The sequence below is a fragment of the Aythya marila genome (assembly GCF_965140915.1).
Source record: "Aythya marila genome assembly, chromosome: 6".
NCBI classification, from domain to species: Eukaryota; Metazoa; Chordata; class Aves; order Anseriformes; family Anatidae; genus Aythya; species Aythya marila.
Genome location: NC_139047.1, coordinates 34,118,297 through 34,145,514, shown reverse-complemented (window position 1 = coordinate 34,145,514; position 27,218 = coordinate 34,118,297). Strand labels below are relative to the sequence as shown.

The window sequence follows — 27,218 nt, the reverse complement described above, 5'->3', positions numbered from 1 at the left end:
CCATTAGGCCAAAAATACGTAATATTGAACAGGATGAACCTTGTTTTATCCTTCTATGATATTCATGATTAAGCCCTAATTCCCAAACCATCTGCCAACCTTTTCTTCTTTACTTTGGTATCCCTCCTTCTCTGTCTGCCTAGAAGTAAAATGCTATTAACAGCATCCATGTCCCTTCTTCCTTCTCTGATGAACATGAAACTGTGGGTCTGTAAGTCTGAAGAAGTCTAAACTTTCTATCAAGTGAGAACTGAGAGAAGACAAACTCAAACCAGTTCTCTGATGAACCATCTCTGTGAACTGTCTTCCATCCCACTACAAATGCAAATTAAGATTAACTTTAGAGAGTAAGTTGCATGCTATTTGATGACTAACTTGCATTCAGGAGCAAGAAGTTGCCTCAGAATTTCTGGAGGCAAAACTGAGGACAACATAGAAGTGTGGTGTGGTCATAGGAACAACTCTGTGGACATGCCCTATGAGCTTAGATGAAGAGGCCATGCTGACTCCTATGTCTTTTGACAGAGTGAGCCACATGCACCTCTGAGGCTGCAGACCTACTGTGTTGCTGTGGTAAGACTACACACGTACAATTGTCGTAATGTTAAATATCCTTCTTTCAAGATTGCCAGGTTTATTTCTGTCATGTAGAATAAGGTTCAATCTGTCAATGGTGTTAGAAAAATTTTCTTAAGAAAGTACACAGTCCAGTGACATACCTGTATATTTGGAAAGTGGTCTCTTAATGTGTACAGTGCAAAATTCAAAGCTTAAAGTTTCAAAGCTTATGTTTACACAAGGAATACTTTCTGAAATAAGAGCCTGAGCTGCTAAGCTAATAATGCAGTTTCCTTTTTTTATCATAGGTATAGGTTTGAGTCAATTTATTCATTAACCAACATCTGCCTCAGGGTATCTATAGAAGAGTGCAGCATTCAAGTAGGCTTAATATAGTGGTACAACACTAAAAAGAAAATAAAAGAATTGGAAATTGAAGGAGAGAGGAAAGGGGAGTACAGGCAAAACAAAGCAATCAGAAATGGGAAGAAGTATTAAGATGAGATATTGTTGGTGAGCCATTTCTTTCCTAACTATGTAAACAATTACACTAAGACATTTTTGCCAGTGTAATATCCTTCATGGTGAGAAAGGAAGTGTTACGTGAAAAAAAGACTGCTTCTGTTTTGAACTTCAGGCACTAGTGTCTATAGAAGGCAAAAATTTATTCACTGCTAACATAAAGTGTCAGATCCTGTGATGTATTGTAAGGCTTTTTACAGTCTGAATCTTTTAAAGGTGTTCCAATGTGTGCTACTATTCTTGCTAACTAAATGGCTCCAATTTAACTGTCAAAAAGGCATTTATATTCCCATTTCTCTTACAGAGCATTAAATTTGGTACATTGTATGAGGTCCCTTTCGTTGTTGAGCTTTCTTCTCCACAAGAAATTTTTAATCTGTTAAAGATAAATACTTTAATATAGTTGCTTTTAGTTCTGTAAACAAATTGCATTTATTTTAATTGTATATGGTATAGTTTCAGTGATGTTCACTTTTTAACAAGGTAAAAATGATAGACCATTGTTAAACCTAAGACATTAAGTAGTAAAAGCTAAAATTATTATTACAACTGCTACCTTGTTAGAAAAAATAAAATGTCTGGTTTATCAATACATTTTGGTTTTGTATGTGGTGGTATATTATGATTAATGGGTAGAATTTACAATCTGTACAGTAAGTAAGTATATAGTTAGATAACATTTACTAACTTTATACTTATCAGTTATTATTCTAGGCATATATACTTTTGCACATTCCATGGGTTGTTTAGTTATTCCTACTATGAAACTGAAATGTGTTTAAGATGGGAACTAACATACACTGATCTTTCAGTTCGCTAGCATTCACATCCTCAGTATTTGGGAAAGGTGCTTTTGCCTCCTAAACTGGAGATGATTCATAAAGAATTAACAGTTTGTAACTGCTTCAACTTTCCATGTTGCTTTTAAATTTTTACTGTTTTAAATTTGCTGATGTTTTTACATCAGCAGCTGTGGCAAAATGTCCCATGAACACAGTATGATTTGCTGACTGATCCTCTGAGTCTTTCCTTCCAGTATCTCTGTCCTGTTTACATTATCAGCACTCCATAGCTTATAAAACCCTATTAGTGAGCATTCAAGTGTTTGTTAAGTGTTGATGGGTGATCAGCTTTTAAATGTCCAGCTTCACGTACCTTGTCCAGCTCCAAACTGGAGTTTACCACTGCCATCCCAGAGATGCATTTAATCAATATCTAATGCACTTCATTGCACAGAAATATCCTCCCTCTATCATTACTTTTCCATTGGTTGGTTAGTTCACACAATAAAAATCTATCGTGTTTTCAGTTGGCTGACTAGTTCATCTAAGTATGATTAAAGTCATCAACTGCATGTTACGTTCATGGTCTTTTCCATGCTTAATTAGAATGACTCCTTGCCTGAGCAGTTTCATCAGGTGTTTTGTGTAGACCTTCATGAGTTTGCTGATTGACTAGGCTATAAACATCCTACTACTTGGGTATCTGCCTGCCATTCATGCCATACTTATTTCACATGTACAGTGATTGCACATAATATTTTATACATCTTCATGGATGCAGACTAAGTCAATGTTATAAATCCAGAAAGATACTTACCTATTAGTTTCTTTTTGCCACATATTTAAGAAGTGTTCTGTGAATAGTTATCACACAGAGACTGAATTTTCACTTGTTAGAAAGTCACTGAACTTTTTAGAATCTGAGATTCCAGTATTCTACTTTCTGAAAAAATGAGGGTGTTTTTTTGCCCTCCCCCCCCCACACCAAGATTCCAAAATGATTTTATTTCTCTTAAGTTCATTCACAGCAAATGTTCATCTTTCATGCTTACTGCAGTCAGTTAGTCAGTTTGAAGGAATAGAGAGCTTATATCCACGGAGCTGTTTTTTCTATCCTCTACTTAAGGTAGTTCTTGCCTGCAAGAACCCAAAGCCTCTGTTTATATTATCTTATTGCATCTTTAATGTCTAGTACTGTACCGCATGATTTTATACTTAACAGATATAGAAAAATGGTGATTTGTGGTATAATTTTGGCAAACTTTACATGTGCACTAAAATTATATTTATAGGCTAAACAGGATAATGAGTTAATTGAACTGTTGCAATACAGAGTTGTCATATTTGATATTTAAGGTTTCTGTTACAATATAACATACTGTGTGCTTGTTATATATATGATTGATGTCAGAAACAATTAATAAATTAAATCAGTCTCTAATTTTTGAGTCAAATATAACTTATCTTGATTTATTTTTTCTTTGTTTTGTTTTAACAGCTTGTTGACAGTTCTTGCTTATCAGCTTTGCTAAAGAAAAGGAGTGTGTAAGAATATGAAATTAAATGAAAAATGTAGTTGAACTGGTGCAGTCAAAACTAAGAAAGTTTTGACTGTAAACTTCCTAGAAAATTTTAAAACTTGCAGAAGATAGATCAAAATCTAGGAGACAGTGAAATAGTATATACATTACCGAAAGTCAGTGGCTAGAACTATTGGATAATTTAAACTTTACACCCTTAAGTATTTATTTTGTATTTGCAGTAATGAGGGAGCTCTAATCTGAGTTCTTCAGTTATTGATTTGTTGCTTGTCTTTTCCCTGGGAAAGTCAGATGAAGATCAGCATGACAATATTTATAGGCCGCATCTCATCTGTGGTATGCAATCCATCTTCGTTAAGTTCAGTAAAAGTGATAGATAGCATTTGGCAACATAATGATGTGATCGCTCTACCATTGCCTTTGTAAATCATAAGCTGTTGCATTCTCTTGTGTAGATATTTAATCAGTTATACACCCCATTGCTGATTTAATTCAGAATGTCAGTGGCAGGTGAATAATGTGAGTATTTGTATATTAATATCATATTGTATTAATGTTCCTTTCATTTAAGTATGCTATTCATGTGAAAATCATAAACTGTTGCTTCATGCCTAGAATAAATTTAATCAGTGCTGTAGGCATCTAATGCCATCAGTGTTTTAATTCAATATGTCAGTGAAACAAATGTGTTTCTTTTCATTTCCAGTTTCTTTATGCTATACTAATTCAGAATATTGTATGATGCTATGAAAATATGAGTCTGAGAGTAAACAAATCACTAATTTTCATCCTGTCAGTAGATTTGGGATTGAATCCCCCAATTGTAGCACAAAATAGGATGAGAACATATTTCCCTTATTTTTTAAAGTAACTGAATATCTGATGATATAGTAACTGCAACAACAACAAAATCCCTATGTAGTCTAGGGTATCCCTTAAGGAGTAAGAATTAAGTAAACGCAAAATAATTTCAGTGCAAAATGGTAATGATGTGACACTAGAATTCAGTTGCTTTGGAGTCTCCTCTAGTGACCTTGCTTTGGCAATATGAAGTTGATAAAAGATTTAGTTTTGAGGAGGGGGATCTGAAGATTGCAAGAGGACCATTTTGAGGGCCACTTCTGTCCTTAGTTGGTACCTGCTTTTAATTACACTTAATTTTTGTGACACTTTAAAATAATTTATATGCATGTTATGTTTCTTGACTACCATGTGTAAAACAACGTATTTTTAACCAACAAACAATGTAAAAACAAACAAACAACCAAAAATCCTAGTTATATTGAAGATTTTTCTACATGATGTACTGAATAATTCATCCTGTTCATACTCAATAAGAACAAAAGTAGTTTTGTTTTCCATTGTAAGAATTTATCTAAATCTTGGATGACTTTAGCACTTACTGTCTGGTCCTTATGTCACTGACTTTAAAACCACTTTCCTTACAGATTTGTGGTTTTTAAAAAGTATTAAATGATTCTCTTTTGTTTCGGTGGAGTTCTCAATTTCATAAGTGAGCAACATGATCAAAAAAGTTTGTTGAAAAATAAAGGAGAATTCTTGGTATTACTTCTTCAGGATTTTTATTTCCAGTGGAACTAAACATATGCACTTGGTATATGTTTTCAGCAGACAATATTTAGTTAGCATTTAATTTGTGTCTTACAGATAGTGTTCATATAGTGTTTTTTCTTTTATTTTTTCTTTCTAACTGACTTTTCTTTCTGACTAAGCATATATTTTAGTCAAAGTGATTTTGTGGTGTTTAAGAAAACCTCATCATCCACTCACAGGTCACCTGAGCTGTTTAATAGTTTCACATTTAGGTTGCTCAAAGATGAGATCAGTCTATAAGGAGACCTTAAAGGAGATCTTTAAGGAGATCTTTAAAAGATCACAAATACTTCAGGTAGTTCCTGAAATTCTTTTTATGAAAACACATTTCCATAACTGAATATCACAGAATCACAGGAAGGGACCTCGAAAGATCATCAGGTCCAACCCCCCTGCCAAAGCAGGTTCCTTAGAGCAGGCTGCCCAGGTAGGCATCCAGACGGGCTTTAAATATCTCCAGAGAAGGAGACTCCACAACCTTCCTGGGCAGCCTGTTCCAGTGCTCCATCACCCTCACCGTGAAGAAGTTCTTTCAGATATTTGATTTTGGGCATCCTTTACAGCCTGACTCTAAGCAATAACCTTTCAGATTACTTTTTTTCTCTTAAGTCTAAGACTTTGAAATTCTCTTAATCTTAGAGATTTATTGTATTTTTATTAGCTTTTAAATTTTTCTTTTAGAATTGTTGCTGTTGTTCTCTCTTAAATAGTGTTTTTATTGATTACTTTGTTGAAGTTCTTGTCCATTCAGAACATGTGTATATTGCAAGGTTTTTCAAAACAGAACATTTAGTTTTTTAATTCAAACAAGAGGAATATTTATTTTTCATCTGTATGCTAAATGTTTCTCCATATATGGCAAAATTGTCCATGACTCTTAAAATTTAGAAGTGACCGTTTCATTATTCATAATATTCATACTGTAGGAATATATTACACACCCTGATCTGGAGTTGCAGTTTGATGTATTTGTCCAATTTAATAATGTTAATGATTATACAAGAACATGATTTCTGTAGAAAAATAAGGACCTCTTAAGCATAGAAATTACAAGTAAACCCACATATATCTTCTATTTCAAGACCATTTTAATCATTTTAGTTGTGGCAGGAACATCACTATCCTTTTTCTAGTACAGAACAGTCTTAGTCTATGTTGTACAAACAGGTTGCTTTTGAATCTCGTGACAGGTACAGACAAGTAACAAAGCTGAAGTTGACAGAAATTCAAAAGGTTACATGAGGGAAATGTGTTGTTGTTTGGTTGGTTTGGTTTGTTGTTATTTTCTGATAGGTGCCTTTCGATTGCTGCATGATTTGCTGCAAATCTTCGTTAAATCTTCACCTAAAGGTTATGTCTTTATCCACCAAGCAAAAGGCTTGGTTTAATTTTTCGAAAAAATTCCATAATTAAGGAAATTAAGGAAACATTCAACTTGCATAGATATGAAAGGGTTAAAAAAAAAAAAAAAAAAAAAAAGGATAAATGCTCTGATGGTTTGTTCATAAGTAATATGCAGAATTGGTCAGAAAATGTCAGTATAGTATACAGAACTGGCAATGGCAAATTGGAAGAATTCAACATAAGTGAAATGGAAATTAATAGATTAAATTAGAATTGTTTTCATGGTTCTATATTTTTAACATTTATCATTTTTCCTAAAATTTCTTTTAATTTCACAGTTTAATCGAAGGTTTGCAAAAATTGACCAAGAAGTGTATCAGTACCTATATCTCAGATTTCTGCCCTGGAAATAATCCTGGATCCAGACCAGGGTGCAAAATGGTTCACGTACACAGTGCTTGGCCTAGTGCCTTAACGATGTTTTAGACAATCCCAAGTTTCCATTTAATCCTATCTTGTGTTTCTCTTGCTCTGAGAAATTATTATTGTTAGGATTTCATCTGTTTCATGTTGCCTAAAATACTGTGCTGGCCATGTCAGCCCTAAGAGTAATATTTTAATGTTACGTTGTCAGGAATATTTTTTGCATGTCCTGAAGTATGGTGTGAGAAAGTTATGGTGTGTTTGAGAAGTACAGATTTCAGTGGTTGGGAGGTCTGTGGACAAAAGGAACGAAGTCTGGCATTGTACTGTTTATACTTCCTGCAGTGTTGTTTCAGCAGCATATTTTTTTTGCCAGAACCATGCCAGAGTACATTTCAGGAGGAATTAGTTGTTTCATTCATTCCTGGCATAAAGTAATATGCATGTGGTGTGGGAGCTCATTGTTGCAATATCCAAGAATGAAGCAACTAGCTTTCTTAATTTATCATACAGAAAGATGATACCAGAAACTATGTAAACCATAGCTGATTATAAGCCAGCATTCAGGCATGTTCTAACCGGTTTTAAAGTACTAAAGTACTTGCACATCTCTGTCCTGCTGTTTGAAAGAACTACCTCTCTTTGATTTCAAATTGTGATGTATATTAAAAAATAAAAAAAAGTAAAAAATAAGGAAAGAAGCATTCATTTGCTATATCTCAATATGTTTTCATGCTTAAAATTAAAAATAAATGAATATGGCCATCGCTCTTAAAGAAATACTTGTAACCCGTTAATCTTTGTCACATCCAGAATTCTTATCTAAAAGGTAACCTTTACAATGGTCAGAATAATTTTTTGTAATTTTCAAGTTGCCTTCAATGCCAGTTTAAAACTCATTCACTTTCTTGAGTTACTTTAAGTGAACTAAATATATTTTATTCATTAATTCCCCTTCATAGGTAGGGATAGCTTTTCTACATATATTCACCTCCATTTAAGGAGTGTCATCCAATTTATTTCTTCTGTCCTTTCTTCTGTAAGTAATTTGCTGTGACTTCTCTACAGTTAAATCATGAAAATGTAATCAGGAGATCTCCAAATGCAAAGAAAGAGAAATCTAAAATACTGATTAATTATTTACTTCATAGTTTTAATTTAGTGTTAGCAATTTTGGTGTGATTAAACTTTTGGTGTGATTTGGGGACTTTCTGTTCTGTTTGTATGAATTGCATGGTAAAAATTACATCTTCCTGAAAGCTGAGTGTAAATCAGCATAATGTAATCCTTATTATATTTTTAGGTTTTGTCTTCTATAGTTCATTAATAGCTGTATGAACCTTCTGGTCTAAAATTGTTTCTAACAAAATAATAAGTGAAGTAATCAACATGCATTTCTGTGGTAATTCAAAAATAATGGTAGGAAATAATTACTAATTCTCACAGTCTGTCACTTTTATACATTGAAATCAGATGCAATTTATCTTTTCTGGATGTTAAATATATGTTTTAGCTGCTTATTAATATTTGCTTTTGTTTCTAACGCATTTTTTATGTAGAAAGAAAGAGTGTGGTATTGTGGCTTACTAAAACAGTGAATTGATGCTACAACATTCAAAGCTGGTCTTTTTTCAATGTGTTTCAGATGTTTTATAAAAGCCTACTCATATAACAGTAACAGGACATTTTGATCCCTATTAATGTAATGTGTATATCTGTTACAAAATACATCCAAAGATAAGGTGAAATAGTACAAGTAATTAGTAAAAACATGCCAAGACTTCTCTTAAATGAAGACCAAACTTGTAACTAATTTACTGCCATCTTGAATAAAAGCTTATTATTTCTAATGTATTTGCTGGAGACACTGTAGTGAAAATATTATTTCAACAAGTGCTAGCATTGACAAATACAGTACAAGGATATTAAGAGTGATCTTGCTCCCCATATTTTTCAATATTTTTTAACTTTGGTTCCATGAAAAAACAACAACAACAACAAACAAACAAACAAAAACAACACAGGTGGAAGGTGGAAGTATAAAGGAATTGATGATATCGATGATAATTGAAAGGAATAATAGGCTGAATTCTGTGATTCTCCCAACTCTGAGATTTTGCAGGATCAACTTAAATAAGAAAAGGTCTCTTTAAAAGGAGTTTTATTTGCTCTTTCTGTAACCATGTTTTCCAGATGTTGGGTCAGTGGAGGGACTTGCTTATCATAGAGCTTGGGACACTCTGTATTGGACCAGTTCAACCACATCCTCAATCACAAGACACACCGTTGACCAGAGACGTCGAGGAGCATTCAACCGGGAAGCAGTAATAACAATGTCTGAAGATGATCATCCACATGTGTTAGCTCTAGATGAATGTCAAAAGTATGTATGATGATGATGATGCTTTTACCAGATTTTGATTTTTAACTAATGTCAAGAAAACAGCATGACCTTTTTCATTTCTTTATTTCACAGTCATCTCATACAGCTGAACCCTATGAAGGTTTAGTGGATTTCTTGTTTTACAAGACAAACTTTAGTATAATTTTTTTAAAGCAATCACAGAATGAAGCTACAAGATTTTGTATGTTTTTATGTTTCAGATCAAATATTGATTGCATTTTCATGGTACATTAAAAATCCAAGCTGATTTCAAGAAATTTCAGCTAATGCAAATGGGCAGTCTCACTTCCCCTACCACCACTTTCGATGAGTGTATAAATTACATCCATATCTCATTCCACAACATTTTGTCTACCATTGTTCAACATCAGCCAGGAGCCTGATGTGCCCACTGTAGAACATACCAAGGTCACTTGATTCCCTATTATCCCTCTTTTACATACAAGTCCTTTGGCATGTATTTTTTCTATTGTTCATTCCATAAAGAGAATTAAATTATAAAATGTATCTTATGGTTTTCTTTATTATTTTGATTTTAATACAGCTTAATGTTTTGGACTAACTGGAATGAGCAGCTCCCAAGCATCATGAGATCTACTCTCTCAGGCAAGAATGCACAGGTTATCATTAGTACAGATATTCTGACACCTAATGGACTCACCATTGATCATAGGGCGGAGAAACTTTACTTTTCAGATGGCAGCTTGGGAAAAATAGAGAGGTGTGAATATGATGGATCACAAAGATATGTAAGTAAAACATAAATCACAAATATATTCACTGCAAATCTGTTAGTTTGCATTTGTTACCATCTTTAAAGTGAACAAAATGTTACAAAAATAATGTTTCTTCTACTATTAGTTGTATATTATATCTTAAACTGAAAAAAAAAATCTGACCTAGAAGTAGTGCTTTATTACCTCGGCACATTCCAATTTGTGAAATTCTGAATATGCAGACCATTACCAATATCTCTACATTGATATTGGTTCTGAAGCACCACTGCACTAAAAAATCTGTATAAACTTGGAAAATGGTGGGGAAAAATGTAGAAATCAGTAGAAGACATAGAGAGATATTCTACTTTTCATAGGAGAATTATAATTTTTCTTTGTGTGTAAAGCTTTGCTGAAATCACCAGAATTTCTCTTGTGTAATGCTTATGAGTGTGTTACTCTACAAATCTCATTTCCTACTTTTCTAAATCTCAATTTTAAAGTATGTTTGTACTCCTTTACTCTTCTATCATCATACATTTTGGTGCTGGAGTGCTCAGTTAGCTTATGTTTTGGTTGGAATATATTAAAGGTAGTTGGTCTGTGTTCACAACATACTTGCATGTTTAGTTCTACATTTCTGATATTTCATGAGGCCTTCCATTCAGAGAACTTGTACCTCCCAAAGTCCACAATAAAGTAAATGAAGAACATGTCACTAACCACCTTGTTTAGCTTCTAAGTAGTAAAATTGAAAATAATAATATTTTCTGGGCTTTAAATGTTTTGCTAGAAAATACCCATTTCTAGAGCGGATATTCTTTTGCATTTCTTCTAGATCAACAGGAATTCTTACATCATTTTCTTATGCTTTATTTATTTTTTCCTGTTAGATTTTACTTTTTTTCCTATATATTTTGGCTACATTTTTACTTTTTGGTCCATACCTCTGTCTTGTACTGCTCCTTTTTTCTGTTTTCCTTTGGTATTTAGTTTTGCTTTTCTGATCCTGCACAGGATAGAACAAAATATGCATTGCAAACATGAAATGGGAGATAATGTCGTTTAATTGCAGAAACCATTACTAAAATTCCACCTTTTCATCAAAACCTCTGGCTTTCAGTTTGCATCAGCAAGACAAACTAGTCATTTAATTCTTTCAGGCATTGATTGTTGACACTTCTACCTCTTCTAGTCTATCATCTCTTCGTTTGGCTTTCTGCACTTTTAACTCTCCTTCTCTGTTACATCAAACAAAAAAGCTCCTAAAAGTAGTAAGATTTGCGGTTACAAGTTACAACAGCATGCTGAAAGCTTTTTTGGGAGCTGTAGTGGGTGACTTATACAAAGCTATACTATAGCTATCGCTGTCATCCAACACCAATACCTGTTTTGGGAGAATCAACGCCATTGTCAGAAATGCTGATCTGAGTTTTCACGTGTGATGGCACACAACGTGTTATGACAGGCAAACAATTTTTCAGGATATAACAACTAACACAGTCAACTAGGGTATTTATCTTTTCATGCTTAGTATGTACAGCTATTTGCCTTTTCTTAATGTTATAAATAATGTAAAGTATGGGAGCTAGATAATACAAGAAATATAGTCATACCTTCAGAATATGGTTTATTTTCGAAACCTCAAGACCATGGTTCCAAAATCAGTGTCAAACTGCAAAGAATTTAAAAACCGATTGCAATCTGTATCAAGAAACATATAGACAGCAAAATACTTAATCAGATCCACCATACACATGTCCCACCATACCTGTTACCTCGGAATAAAATTCAGGAAAACACGTATGAGAAAGTTACAAGGTACACATGAAACTTGAATTTCCTCAAACTTTCCAACAAAATTTTCTTTCACAGATGTTTAACTGATATATCCCTTGGAAGAACAGAGGGCAATCAGGAGCTTAAATTTTATAACAATGAGAAGTTCAGGCAGAAAATAATATATTGTCTTTTTTGACATAACTAACAAAAAGAAGGAAGGATAAATGTGGAGAAATGGAATCGTGCGTGTTTCCTGAGTTCTTTTCTTGCATTAGTTTGGTATTGTCATGTATATCATGCATCTTCATTCAGATCTTCTTAAGCTGTATTGACCTCACTGGCAGTGCTTCATCAGAGTTGCTCATCATCTCATAGATGTGTTCTTACTAAGAATGCCAGAATCAAACCATGAAATTGTATTATTGATCTGGTGAAGTATTTCTAGGGCAGAAGTGTTTTATTCTTGGTATGTTATCCAGCCTGGCAAGATATCCGGTTTCTGTAACATTAGGATGACACAAGTAAAAATCATTCCCACATTGTGGTGGTCTGAGATTTTCTAGGGTTTTTCAGCAAGGTCTTGCTCTCAGCCACCCCTAAAAATACTTTAAACCAATTACCTGTTTCCTCACTGTGTCTGCTTTGATGCTTTCTAGTTTCAGTTAGGTTAACAAAGATAGCAATTGTAGGGTAGAACATGAAATGCTAATGTAATATAATGAATTTCTTTCAGGTAGCTGCTTTTTTTATTCTGCTCACCACAGTAATCTAGTACAATGAATGGATAGAACATAATTTAGCAGTATTGAGTTGTATCTTTTAAATGGAGTGTTAGAGTTCATTTAATATGTGGTTGCTGAAGTACTCTTCCAAGTTTGGAAGGTTATTTTTGTTATATTTGTTACTTTTTCTTACTTAGACGATATGCAGTTGTTTTTTGTTTATTTTATTTTTTTTAACATTTATTGTTCTACTTTATCAGAACTTTGTTTAAAAATAAATCTGGCTATTGTCATTTTTTGACAATCCCTTTCCTTTTTTTCTTCAATTTTTGACCATGCCTTCCATTAGATTTTACATTGTGGCACAGCCGTATTTGGTTGCTCAGTGTTGCTTTAGATATAACATTTTAGGCATGAACAGAGCTGATAAAACTGATAGCATGTTTTAGAACTTTTTTTTTTTTTGTATCTTTGTACTTTTTTTTTTATGTTTTGTATCTTTGTATTTTTATTTTATTTTATTTTATTTTATTTTATTTTATTTTATTTTAATTTATTTTATTTTATTTTATTTTATTTTTTTCTCATTCAATATTGTATGCCCTGTAATGTTTTACAGATCTGGAACCTACATCTATAGTTAGTGTTCTGTAAACAGAAGTCTGATTATCTTCTAACATCTATAATACAAATATTTTGTTCTCAGTTATGTTTTTGTGGGCCTACAGATGTGATTGTTAAAATGCATTTTAGAGGTTTCTCCATCTTTACTTTATCTTTCAGTAATTATAGCCTTCAATTTCTGTAAGACTTTTTTTTATTGTATTGTATGTATTGTATTTACAGTATTTTTAGAATACCGTATTTAAGCAGTTAAGCAAAAATACTTCCGAAGTTGGTGTTCAACTTCCATTTTCAGTAACTTTTTATCATATCTGTTCCACCAGATTACTTAATACAGAAACAGATGTTAAAGGTTTTGCTGTGCATTTACAGAAAGCTTGACTTTATGATTGACATCTCAAATTACTTTCCAGACATGTCATTATATTTATTTGAAAGACAGGTGTGACTGAGGACAGTATTGTAATTTTGGTCAGTTCTTGGAAGATATTCACCATGACACCAACGTTACTTTAAGAAGTAGGTGGATAACTCAGTGAAGCAGATCAGAATTGAGATTGGCCAAGGCAGCTAAAAGAGAGATAAAGCATACAAAATATTAGCAATTATAAATGAAGACTGTCTAACTCCATTAAAATCAGAATGCGCTAAAAAGTCTTATAAAAGATTCTCACTAAGATCTGGTCAGGAGCAGTTACAAAAAGATCCAGATCCTGAACATGGTTCTGAGTTAAAGAATCACATTGCTTTATTCTCTCTATGTTAATAAATGATGAGATATGGAAATTAACCTGAACTAAAAAAAAAGGCCCACCAGAAGGCAGATGTTTTAATAAGATTGACTTGTTGTCAAGTAATAAAATAAGATTTAACCCATTCTCTGTAGAGAAACTATCTAATAAATTTCTACTGCTCTTGTGTGATTTTGTTAAACAGAACTAGAAGAAATAACACGGCAGAAAAAAAAGGTTAATATATATATATATTTTTTTTTCAAAACATGCTGCATCTGCCACCTAGACATTTAAGTTCATCATGTTTTGTCTCTTCTGTTCTTCTAATTATGATAGTTTATTGTTAGGTTTGGGACTTTTTAAGCAATTCATTCTTTCTGTGTTTGAAAAGCAGATGGAATTATGGATAATCTTGGAAACTAACGGTACCAGAAGTGAAATTTTGGTGGCTTTTTCAATTTTCTCTATTCAGTATTATAAATATATTAGTTGTAATGGGAATGTTCTGTTCTTGATTCTTTTCTGCTGCAAATCTAATCAAAAAGAACATATGTTTCTTGAATTTCCACATGCCTGTATTTTCGATCAGCCTATGTTGGAAGAAGTACAGAATCAATGCAAAGAGTAAAATGCCCCCTAGCTTCTAAACTTGCTAAGCTCTTTTGCCAGGGATTTCACTTAATTATCATCGGTGAGTTGCTTTATTTAAATAGTTCTGTAAATTAATGCTAAGATTGAAATTGATGAAAGAGGCCACTCATCAATAAAGTCCTCTAATGTATGGAAACTAGATGGCTGACAGCGATGTGAGTGTTAACTTGGGTCTGTTTGCAAAATTATCTTGATGTGCAACGTTGGTAACCTGACAGAAATTAACTGAAAGAAGGAATTAATTAAAAGACAACAATAATTTATAAGGATATGGAGAATAAGATTATTTTAAAACCACATGTTCTCAGTAAATTCTAATAGAGATTGGCATACATTTAACACTAGATGAGGATTCTCATTATCGTTCATAATATTGAAAATTAGTATTGTGTAATTAATACACATGTAAAGGACCCTTGTTAAGAGTCATAATTTATAGAGATAAATACTTCCCATTTGAATGGTGCTGAAAAGTCAAAGGCAGAGTTGTAGTGGGAAAAATGTTTTATTATTCCAGGAAATTGAATCTAGATGTCCTCTCTACTAGGTGATTTCTTTGCATGATGACAAAGATTTATTTTAATATGGGATTGACCATATTACTTTTTTCTCCTGCTATCATTTAAAAAACATGGCACACATCACCCACAGGCAGGTAGGCTGAATTGTGTACCAGCTGGCTCTGCATGCACAGTGCAGCCCATGTGCATATGTGCAGTCAGCATGAGTAGCTCAAATTCATAAAATGTGCTGTGTGTATGCCAATAATTATGCTCTACGTTTCAAGTTGATTTCCATGAACTCATGCCATTATTAAAAAGGCCTTTGGGAAAGAGGAAAAAGGACACATAGGAGATGAAAAGAAAAAAAAACAAACAAACATGGTAACCTAGGTAGAGATATAGGCTGAACACTGATGGTTATTAAAAAAAAAAAAAAAAAAAAAAAAAAAAAAGATTTCTGTTGGGTTGTTTAAAATACTCTTTTTCAGCTTTCATCCCAGCTTACCTATGACAAGCAGAAGCTAGATATAAAATCCATCCTGGATCAGAATTGTTCCCACTTAATACGTGTAGCTAAGTCACTAATTTTCACATAGAAACATAAAAGAATAAAATGCAATAAGCATGTTTAGAATATTATTTGTTTTCATTATCTTTCAAAAATTCTAATGGAAAAATAATGAGTCCCTTCCAATAAATCTGCTGTTCAGATAAAATTAAATTTTAAACTAGAGGACAGATTACAAATGTGTGACGTTCTTCAGAACAGAAACTGTACATGTTAAATTTTTCATTCCAATAAGCAGAAAGAAAGAACATATATGAAAATATTTAAGAAGAATTGAGACAGACAAATTAAATTCATTGTATTTCTGCAGTTTGAATTCAAACTGAAACTCATAATTTCTTTCTAGGCTTTAAACTGATAATTATTATGGTGACTGAGGAGCTTTAATTTTGTGATCTTAAAACATAAAGCATTTTTTGTGTGTTGGGTTCACATTTCTAATGTCAACATAGTGACAAAGACTCCAATTCTGAAACTTACTTCTCAGTTTGATTCATAAAGACGCAATTTGTAGATGTTCAGCCTTTCTACAGTATCTCTTTTTCTCTGTTCTGTTCAGGCTATTAAGCAGGTAGTGTACTGAGCAGGTATTTTTACAAGTGCATTTAGTTAAATTGTGATTTTTGACTTATGGAGTAATGAAAACCTGGAGTTGCAAAACTTTGAAGTATTGATAAGTAAGTTAACCCTTGTCATTTTAAGACATTTTGTGTGTTGTTATCTCTTTTTTCCAGGTGCTGTAAGCACAGAATAATAATAATAATAATTAAAAAAAAAGAAATTATAAAGAAACTAATTTTTTTTTTTTTTTTTCAGAGACAACAGTCCTGTTCATGTTCTTCTTCTGTGCTTATGTATTCTAGGTCATTGTTAAATCTGGACCAGGCACCTTTCTCAGCCTGGCAGTATATGATGATTATATCTTTTGGTCAGATGGGGTGAGAAGAGCTATTCTGCGTTCCAGTAAATATACAGGAGGAGATACAAAAGTTCTTCGTTCTGACATCCCACATCAGCCAATGGGCATTATTGCTGTTGCTAATGATACTAACAGTTGTAAGTTACAAAAGAAAATACACTATTTTCTTGATTCCATATTACCAATTTAAATAATTTTACTTAGTTTTAATAAAGTTAAAACATTTTGCAACATTTCATAAATTGTTGTTGTATGAACTGGTAACAAAAGGTGTGATACAACCTCTTCTCCAGGTAACTAAATAGTATTGAATGAACATTGGCTGCTACAGGTATTCTTCTGATAGTAGCTAAATCATTTCTTGTCAAATACCTACAGTTCTGAATGTTGTGGGTTTTGTTTAGTGATTATATTCAAAATAACTCCATTTGTTTATCTTTAACATGCTAGCCTCTGAGGCATGCTGACATTTTCATCTGACTGATAAAACATGAACCAATTGCCCATAAATCTGAAATACGGTGATCTTTGCTCTAAGATGTTGGCCGTTGAAGCAAATTTAATAAAACAGAGTCTATCTTGTCCTGTTTGTTTTTCAGGTGAATTATCTCCTTGTGCACAAATGAATGGTGGCTGTCATGATTTATGCCTTCTGACTCCTGACGGACGAGTGAACTGTTCATGTAGAGGGGACAGAATACTGGTAGATGATAACAGATGTGTGAGTAAGTAATACTAGCTGATGCAGTGTTTTTGCTGTGGTGTGATGCAGTTGACTATCACAAGCAAAGATAGTTGACCCAAGTCATTAATTTGATTGCTCATATATACTATAAATACTGCTCTAGCAGTATTTACAATTCTTTTTTTTTTTTTTTTTTTTTTGAAAGCTTGGCACATAACAGGCTTTTAACTAATTTATGTCTCACAAGACTTCTGGAAGGTTAAAAAGCATTAATATTTATTTCCTCCTTAAATTTCAGTTTGGGTAGTTGTATTCTACTTAACATTTATTTGCCGTTTCTTTCTGTTGAGTACTTCTCTTTCATGTTGTGGTGGTTTTACTCAGCTGGGCAGCTGAGCTCCACCAGAACTGCTCGCTCAGTCCCCCTCCTTAAAGGGAAAGGGGGAGAAAATACAATGAAAAGGTCTCAGGGGTTGAAATAAGGGCAGGGATATCACTCAACAATTATTGTTAGAGGCAAAACAGACTCAGCATGGGGAGATTAATAAAATTCATTACCTATTACTAACAAGGTAGAGCAGTGAGAAATTCAAAACAAACTAAAAACACCTTCCCCCATCTACCCTCTTTCACCTCCTCCCACCAAGCGGCGCAGGGGAATGGGGAATGGGGGCTGTAGTCAGTATGTAGTACTTTGTCTTTGCTGCTCCATCAGTCACTCTCTGCCCCCGCTCCACGTGGGGCCCCTCCCACGGGATGCAGTTCTTGAGCAGCTCTTCAAGAACTGCACCCACACGGCTCCGTACCACGGGCTTCATCTCCCAGGAGCAAACTGCTCCAGCATGGATCCCCCACGGGTGGGTGGCAGCTCCCCCCAGACCCCTGCTCCTGCGTGGACTCCTCTCCACGGGCCGCAGCTCTGGCCCAGGGCCTGCTCCTGCGGGGGCTCTCCATGGGCCGCAGCCTCCTCCAGGCCACATCCACCTGCTCCACCGGGGGCTCCTTCACAGGCTGCAGCGTGGAGATCTGCTCCATGTGGGACCCATGGGCTGCAGGGGGACAGCCTACTCCACCAGGGGCCTCTCCACAGGCTGCAGTGGAACTTGTGCTGCATGCTTGGAGCACCTCCTGCCCTCCTGCTGCACTGACCTTAAGAACTGCAGGGCTGGCTTTCACTCCTCGCTCTCCCAGCTGCTGTTGTGCAGCAGTTGGTTTTTCCCTTCCTTAAATCTGCTGTTACAGAGGCACAAACAACATAATTTAGCAGCTCGGCTCTGGCCAGCAGCAGGTCCCTTTGCTGAAACTGGCCCTTATCTAACGTGGGACAGCTTCTGGGCTCTGCTCACAGAGGACACCCCTACAGCCCACCACTACCACAACCTTGCCACATAAACCCAATACACATGTCCTACAATATATAAAATAATTGTAACTGAATAAATAGGGCTGTCCTACTTAATCTTGCAGAGTCTGTGCTTGAGCCATTGGCCAATGTATCAATTTAAGTTGGAAGACTATTTGGAAATTGGTTTTCTTTTTGTTTGGTTGATTGTTTTTGTTTTGTTTTGTTTTGACAATGTTCTGCTCAATTTTTCTTCTTGCCACATCTTTCCATGCTCTGAACCAGTATGTCTCAACACATGATAAGGAAAATAAGAAATAACTGTTTTTTCAAGTTCACCAGTGGTTCAGAATATGTGGTCATCCATTGTAGCTTCCTAAGATCACAATTTCCCTATGCAGAATTGATGTTTATGAACATGGAACTATGTGCAGGAAGGATGTGATGTGCATACATAGCTTACTCCCAGTGAAGATTCTTTAGACAGAGCTTTAGTAAAATTAAAAGAGGAATTGGATGATTATATGTATAATAAGACTACACTGACTACTTGTTTGTAATCAACTAAACAGTTCTGAAAGTTCTGAATCTTTTGTTTCTGAAAATTGGGATTTGAAAAAATCTATACTATCTATAAAAATCTATACTAAAAATCTATGGTTTACTGTCAGACTTCAACTGAAGGCAAGCTACCCGTACATTTTGATTTTTTTTCCTTTTTTTTTTTTTTTTGGGGGGGGGACACTTTTTCTAAAGATTACAGTCTAAAATACTGAACTAGATGAACTACAAAGCTAACTGCAGATGACTTTCCCTAACATCTTACCCCTTACAATGCTGAGAAAGGGGAAAAAAAAATAGAAAAAGAAAAAGAAAAAAAAAAAAGTAGAGCAGTTATGTGATAACATGATTGAAATTTAAAGGACTCTATATATTGAGGATCAGACCTCACCTTGTCCAGAATCCACATTTTCAGAACTTTTGTGTTTTTCTTCATATTCAACTCAAATCAAGAATTATTTTCAAATTATGTTGGCTTGACTTTTGCATGTAGTGGACATCTGTTCCTCCTGAAATTGTGCAGAAGTAATTATAATGGAAACAAGCAAAAAACAAACAACAACAACAACAAACATACTAAACAGTATATTTTCCCCATTTTTCCTCTTGATCTGTCCTGTGTACTTCTCCTTTCTCTCAACTTTGATATTTCATTCAGACCCATGCATATAAAGCAAATGTACTGTAACAAAGTTCACAACCAAATCATTCTGTGTAAATACTGCAATACTTTATTATTTTTTTTAACCGAACTAACGGAAAATCAATATGCAAGAGAAAGAAGTCAAAATATTATATGTACATCTCTCCATTAAAATAATAAATATAATATTTGCTCTGAAAAGGAGAGAAGACAAAATTTTCATGTCTACCAATGATTATTTTTTTCTGAATAAAAAGAAGTGAAGTATAAACAACAGGTTTTCTTCCTTGTGTGTTAATCAATCGCCTTAACATTGTGTGTTAAGTACATTGATCCTGGCACTTGTGTACACACTGAGCAGCTGTGCAGTACACCAAGAGAGTTGAGTCCAAATTAACCGCTAGGTAATGGTGAGTATTTACTTCTTGCTCTTGGATGTGCTATATTGAAGAGCTTTTTAAAACGTCTCCTAAGAAATGATTATATACAAGCTGTGGAGAGGCATGTAGGTAAAGAAATGTTGAGAACAGTAATAACAAAGTCATCATCTCATCAGAGTTACTGCCTTTAACTTGCTTCACTACATGTTCAAATCTCTCTTGGTTCATGGATATATATATATCTTTTACAGGCTCTCTCCTACCTTGCATTGGAATTCTGCCCCAACATGAAATGTCTGAAGAGTGTTTCTTATTTAGATATTGGCCCTCACTCCTGTGAAATATCAAGAAATGTACAAATCAGTTATCACTCTTACAGGCCACTACTGTGTGGGAGCTTTTAAATTTTGATGCTGTGGGGTTTTTTGTACTTTGGTGTTCTAAAACTGTAGAGGAGATTAATACAAGTGCAGCCAAATATTGTTCTCATTTTCACTAAGGGTAACAGGTATAAAAATAACGTGTTGATATATTTTATTTTTAGCTAAGAATTCTACTTGCAACATTTATTCTGAGTTTGAATGTGGAAATGGTGAATGCATTGATTATCAACTGACATGTGATGGCATTGCTCATTGTAAAGACAAGTCTGATGAGAAACATTTTTACTGTGGTGAGTATTTCCAGATTTTTTGCCTTTATGTTATTTCAGTTATACAATTTTATTTTGGTTTTTCTGACTTTACTACTTGCATATATCAACTGCTCACTAAAATGCACAAGAAGAAAATGCCAAATTAATGATTAAAAACAAACAAACAAACAAAACCCTGACATTATATGGACAAAATTAACTGTACTTTAGGGTATTTCCTTGCAAACTTCATGTATTAGCTGGCTTATATTTAATACAAAGCATCTCAAGTTCTTTTATATTTCTATCTCTAAAACAAAAAATTACAAAAAACACAGGTTGGAAACAGCTTAGAAACAACGACAAAAACAACGGTATTTTCAGCTTTAGTTTAACAATCAATATTTCTGTTCCCATATTTAGTAAAATTTTCTCTGTGAATTGAAAACACTAAAATAAAAGTATAAAATACTAGAATGGCTGTGTAATATAAATCTTTCCACACAAATTTCTGTTTAAGTTAATATCTTTCTTAAGATATAATATCTTAATATTATATCTTAACATTACTCTTCACACCAATCAGTCTGCATCTTGCAACAAATTAGATACAGGGCCATCTACTTTTTACTTTCATATTTGTCCCAAATGGTTCTATCCTGCACATATTTTCTTGTCCTAATAATAATCAACTGAATCACTTCATTTTTTTTTTTTCTGTGGCCAACTGGATTCTGAATTTGCCTGCTACAGCTTTTGTTTGTTTGTTTGAATTTGAAAAAAAATAAAACACATCAGACAAGGAAACAAGAATCCAGAATATACAAAACACCGCTAGTTACCTGGTGGGCAGAAGCCCTAGAATTGAAGTGACTGCTTCAAATCATCTAAAGGGTAAATGACTTATATCCATGAATTCCTTCTTAGGTTGTCTTACTAAGTAGTAGTAATACAAACATATTTGTATTTATGTATAGTCCTTAGACATAAAGAGAAAATATTTTCTACAACACAAAGTACAGTCCAAACAAACAAACAACAACAACAAAAAAGAACACAGCCATGTTTTTATTTTGATTAAATATATCTGGCTCTACTGTTAGCCTCAGTCATTGATTTCATTCACAGTCCATAGCAGAAAGATTAAGTTTTCATAGTTTCCTGTACTTTGTTATGAGAGAAGAAGGTAGGTTGAAGGCATATAAAGTCATATGGGAACAAATTAGAAAGAAAGCTGCAGCTGGTGAAGAATCTCAAAATACTGTTTCTGTTATTCCAGAGTAGTTGTCTTATGTATCAGCAGTCAGTTTCAGGTTTATAGGGCTGCTAAAGTTGTTTTATACTTTTTCTTTGATACTGAAAAAATATAAATGCAATATCCAACAATTTGTATTTATATGGATTTGCCACATATTTTTGTGATGGACATTATATTAGTTTGCAATATGCTTGTGTACGGTTTGCCTGATTTAAATCAACCATACAGAACTTTTTGCTACATATTAGAAAAAGAGATGTAATTCTGTCACGTACTAGGTCGTGCGGAGTATGTTGCTTCCTGAATCTGATGAAGTACAGGGTGCTGGATTTATTACTGATTAACTAGTTCAATGAACATTATGAATTTTGTTTATTATTGTGGCTTTAATTCTACAATGCTTAGGGCTTCAGGAAATACCTTACGTAGTTTTGATATGATTGAATAATCAAAACGAATACATTCTTCAATAGTGCACTTACCTGAGCAATACCAATACTTATAGTATTAGTATTCAAAAATCCAGGCATACTTAATGCTGTAGATGAACAGATAAAAGTTTTCAGGTATGAAACTTTTATGCTAATATTTTTTATTATTTTAATCTCCATATTATTGATGAATTTGGCTTAGGGCAAATCTGTTTTGGTTTAGCAATCTAGATTTTTCATGCTGTTTGATCAGAAGTTATAGCAATTTTTTTTTCCTACCATCACAAGATAATGAAAATTTGTAGTTAGACTTCCTTTTTTTCATTATTTTCTTTGCCATTCTTCTGTTCTTTCTCATCATGCTTTCATGTATTACTCTCAATCATTATTTATCTGCTCATCACTCCAAGTTGTTGTGTTGGACAAAAACAAGTTCAGAATTTTTTTTTTCTGTAGCTTCAAACACATTTTCATTTAAAATGTCTTTCTGGAGTATTTTTTTTATTTTATTTTATTTTTTTTTTTTTAATGTAAGGCTATTTCTGTTAATGTATCAGATGTCTAAATGAAATTATGTGCTGCTTTTCCAGAAAATAGAGGCTGTCGAAAGGGTTTTAAACCATGTTCTAATCGCCGCTGTATTTCAAGTAACAAAGTGTGTGATGGTGCAAATGACTGTGGTGACAATTCTGATGAATTTGACTGTAAAGGTAAATGACAGTTACTTCCAAGGTGGTTTCAGAATTTTGCTCTAGAAATATTTCATATGTAAACAGAAGTAATTAGAAAATGCAGATAATTTTACTGGAATTACAAGGGTTTGGATTTTTTCTTTATAATTCAAAAACAAGAGCAGGTACATACTGGTATGTTTAAGAGATCATATATTGGGACTGATTATCAAGGCTGAGTTTTGTTTTGCACCTACTGTCCTCTAGATGGAGAGATTTTTTGGGCTAAGGAAAACTCCAAAAATACTACTGCAGCTTCTTCCATTAAGTGATACATGAAGTTGTATCTTTGCCACAGATGGAACGGATGAAATATGTGCTATATGATTTCTTCTCTGCATCTGCTGCACTATTTCTTCTTTGAAGTAGCCAATGTTGTTTCTTTGCTTCTCAGATGCATGACAATGTCTATGTCCTTTGTAAAACTTATCGGAATTTATTTTCTTTTTATATCAAAATTGTTTTTCTTTTTACATTTTAAAACATGAATATTCATATTGTGCTTCAGTGAATGAATAAAAATTATCTAGCAGACAACACAAATCTTTCATTACAATTCAGAAAGTTTGGAGGAGAAATTATGCCATATATAGCTAAAAATCATGTAACTTCAGTGGCTAGAATTCTTCAGAAAGTACTATATGTTTTTAATCTTAAACTGAATATGGGTAGAGAGAAGAGCATACAGGCAAGAACCCCTATGTGTTGTTAAATAACAAATTTAAAAGATTCATAGATCGTTCCGGAAGTGCTTGTTTCCTTCTCACATGATTATCTCAAATTGAGTTGGATTATCTAAAGAGAGATGTTTAGGCTCAATAAATAAAATTAGAAACTTATGTTTTCGAGTTTATTAGGCCTACTGATTTCTACTGAAGTTTTAGCTTTGGAAGGTACAGTGAGTTCTGAAGGTCCCATCCTAAAGGGTAGAAGCTTTAAGTATAATAAGTATAATATGCATCTGGACTGTCTGTTTAGTACATGAATTTATATCTTTTTTAACCATACTTTATAGATTCAACATGTGCTTCAACAGAATTCCGTTGTGCAGATGGGATTTGCATTGGAAAATCAGCACAGTGCAACCAGATCATTGATTGTGCAGATGCTTCAGATGAAAAGAACTGTGGTAAGTTCGTGTTTGTCTGTGCCTCATCTTAGCATCTGTTCCATGATTATTCCTTGTTATATAGTGGATAATTCATAGTCATTACTTGTTGGATGCCAACAGCTGCATGGTCTGTGCAAATTCAAGCTAAACGTAAAAACCAAACAATAAGGCTTTCAATCTGTATTAGGTATGATACAGTAATTTATTGTCTCTTTCCAGAAAATACAAACTGTGCCTATTTCTATAAACTTGGAATAAAATCTACAGGATTTATTAGTTGTAATTCTACTTCACTTTGTATACTGCCAGAATGGATATGTGATGGATCTAATGACTGTGGAGATTACACAGATGAACTAAAATGCCCAGGTAACTGTTAAAAAGAATGTGTGTGTGTGTGTGCATACACACATTTCTGGAAAAAAATATATTGCAATATTATTTTTAAATATGTTACAAAATGTTTACTCAGTCAATACTTAATATTTAATGTAGAGATAAATATGTTAATGAAGTTTTTCTTGCCAGTTTTTATTTTGCATTTCATTAGATGATGCAAGTTATTACAAATTAATGCATTTCTCTTTAGACAAGTGTAATATCTAGCTTTGTGTTTCATCTAGGTTGGGTCTGTCATTATTCATTTTTATCTAAATAAACCATTAAAATATCAAGCTCATCAAGCTTCCACATAATTCCTCAGGAACTTTTATTAGCTACTGTTTTAGTGGATTGTATTTCTTTTCTTGTTGAATTGTTTTTTTTGTTTTGGTTTGGTTTGTTTTTTTTTTTTACTTTCTCTTTTATTTTGTTGAGGTACTTGGTGCAGGCTGACAGGGTAGAATCCAGGGCTATTGCTTCAGTGATTTTTTTGCTCTTGAGCCAGTATGAAGAGATTGTGGTACACCTTAGTCCCAATCCCCAGGCTGAGGTAGTAGGCTTCCAGAAAAGGAAGAGGTATTTACTGCTGGAAATTGTGTAACTTTTCATACAAACTCTTGGTTTTCTCTCTTTCTGCTTTCCTTGGGAAAAACAGTCCACCTTTATGACATGTAGATAAAAATAAATAAATTCATAATGCTAGAGTCTTGTAAGATGACTCATGAAATATTATTACAATAGGTGTGAGCAAACAGCCAATAACAAAAATAATGACTGAGAAGAGTATCATACATGAAAGAAACAAGAGGCAAAAGTATTTGACAGTTTAAAGAGTCTTATTATTCCAACTTTTTGACTGAAATTTTCTTGAGATCAGAATACTAACATATTAGAAATATATTTTTTCAAGACATATGCATATATAATATAAATTTGAGGGAAAGCCTGCACTTTCATGATGTTTTATTTAGCAATTTCTGTCAGAATGACCATAGTGTTAATGAAATTAGAAGATAAATTATTATATTATAATAATTTTAAGATAATAATAATTTTAAGATAATAATAATTTTAAGATTATTATAAGATAAATTATTATATTAGAAGATAATTATTATAACAGTAAATTATTAGTGCTGAAACAGATTTACTCTTGGAACCTATGCAGTAGCACTGGAGAGAAAGATCCCACAAGAAATTTTGTTTCTTTGTTTTCATAATTGACTTGTTCTAGTTAACTTGTAATCATCTCCTTACGACCAGTATCTCTCTCTTTTTTTCTAAGAATTAATGTTATTAATTAGTACAAATAAAACTTGGAATTTAACATTGTTAAATACTATCTATTTTTTTTTAGCCGAGTAATTAACATCATCTGATTATTCCCATTTAGTATTCTGTTTTTCCTAGTGATAATCCTATTGCATCATTAAAACCTATTAGAATTCTCATTTACTTTGTGCCAACTTTATTGATGAAAACATTACAAGGATCCAGAGGATACCTAGAACTTCAGCACTAACATCAGTTAAACCTGCTATTAAGAACATTCATCTTCCTTATACCATATGCATATTAAATTATAGTTTTCATTCTAATTTCTATAATTCTGCAGATTATCCAGTCATTCTTTCAACTCATCTATTTGAGTTCAAAATAGCTTAGAATTACTGTTTTTCCTTTGTTTGTGTGTTTTTTTCCATACCAAAAAAGATTTGATGGTAATATGCTATAGCTTTAGTAAATTAATGTTGCATAAGTAAACTGATATTGCATTTTATTGCATTGTCCATTTATTTGTGTTACTTTTATTCTGTCTTTCCAAATGTGTGCCAAAAGTTCCATCATTTTAATGTGTGACTAATTGCCTGGATCGTTCCTCCCTTTATTTGAACACAGTACCATTCCAATTCAACCTGCTTGTGATTTCCTTTGCCATTTCATTCAGAACTGGCTGACTCTGGCACATTAAGTTTCTGAGTGTTGTTTCTGTTATGAATGTGATAATTCTCATTAACAATCTTAACTTTGTTCAGTGTCATTGTTCTTACAGAAAATTAAGGCAAAATATTCATTTAGGGGTGGTTATACTTGGACAGTCTTTAATTTCTACCCAGCCATCATAAACATCCTATTTATTTCTTTATCCTTTTTTATATTCATACAACTGCAGAAGCCATAAATATCATAACTTTTTTTTTTTTTTTTTCTTAAAGAGAGAGAAAAAGAGGGGAAAAAAATCAAAACAAATAACTATAGATAGCCCTGGTACATACAATAAAGGAGTAATAGAACCCTTTGCAGAGAGCTTCAGAATGAGTACATATTGCCTGGTTTTCACAGGCAGCAAATTTCTTGAGATTTTGAAAATGTGTGCTACTCATTAGAATAATACTTGTACTTGTGTCTTGAAACTAAATATATGGTACGTTTTCATTCCTCATGTCTGTTTTCTGAGTATTCATTCAAGTAAATCTCAAATGACTTCCACCATATACAAAAGAAATAAAGCATGGAAGAATAACTTTTTCATGTGTGATAAAATCTAAATCTCTGGCTCCAATGTCAGTACTGTAATTCAATGGTACAGTTAGAGCATGTGTCAAGCTTATAGCTTATCCCAGTGAATGTGACAAAAATACTGCCCCAGTTAG

At 33.3% G+C, this 27,218-nt stretch overlaps 1 protein-coding gene across 1 annotated transcript in view; it reads left to right on the top strand.

Moving 5' to 3' along the window:
• LRP1B (LDL receptor related protein 1B) overlaps window positions 1–27,218 on the top strand; it is a gene marked incomplete at both ends in the record, with an annotated part of 666,837 nt that overhangs the window by 517,976 nt on the left and 121,643 nt on the right. The window contains 8 exons of the mRNA XM_082763005.1: window positions 8,978–9,167; window positions 9,733–9,937; window positions 16,352–16,544; window positions 17,007–17,132; window positions 20,563–20,691; window positions 22,932–23,051; window positions 24,088–24,201; window positions 24,403–24,552. Of these exons, the coding sequence (XP_082619131.1) occupies window positions 8,978–9,167; window positions 9,733–9,937; window positions 16,352–16,544; window positions 17,007–17,132; window positions 20,563–20,691; window positions 22,932–23,051; window positions 24,088–24,201; window positions 24,403–24,552 (1,227 nt within the window). The remainder of the gene's footprint in view (window positions 1–8,977; window positions 9,168–9,732; window positions 9,938–16,351; window positions 16,545–17,006; window positions 17,133–20,562; window positions 20,692–22,931; window positions 23,052–24,087; window positions 24,202–24,402; window positions 24,553–27,218) is intronic.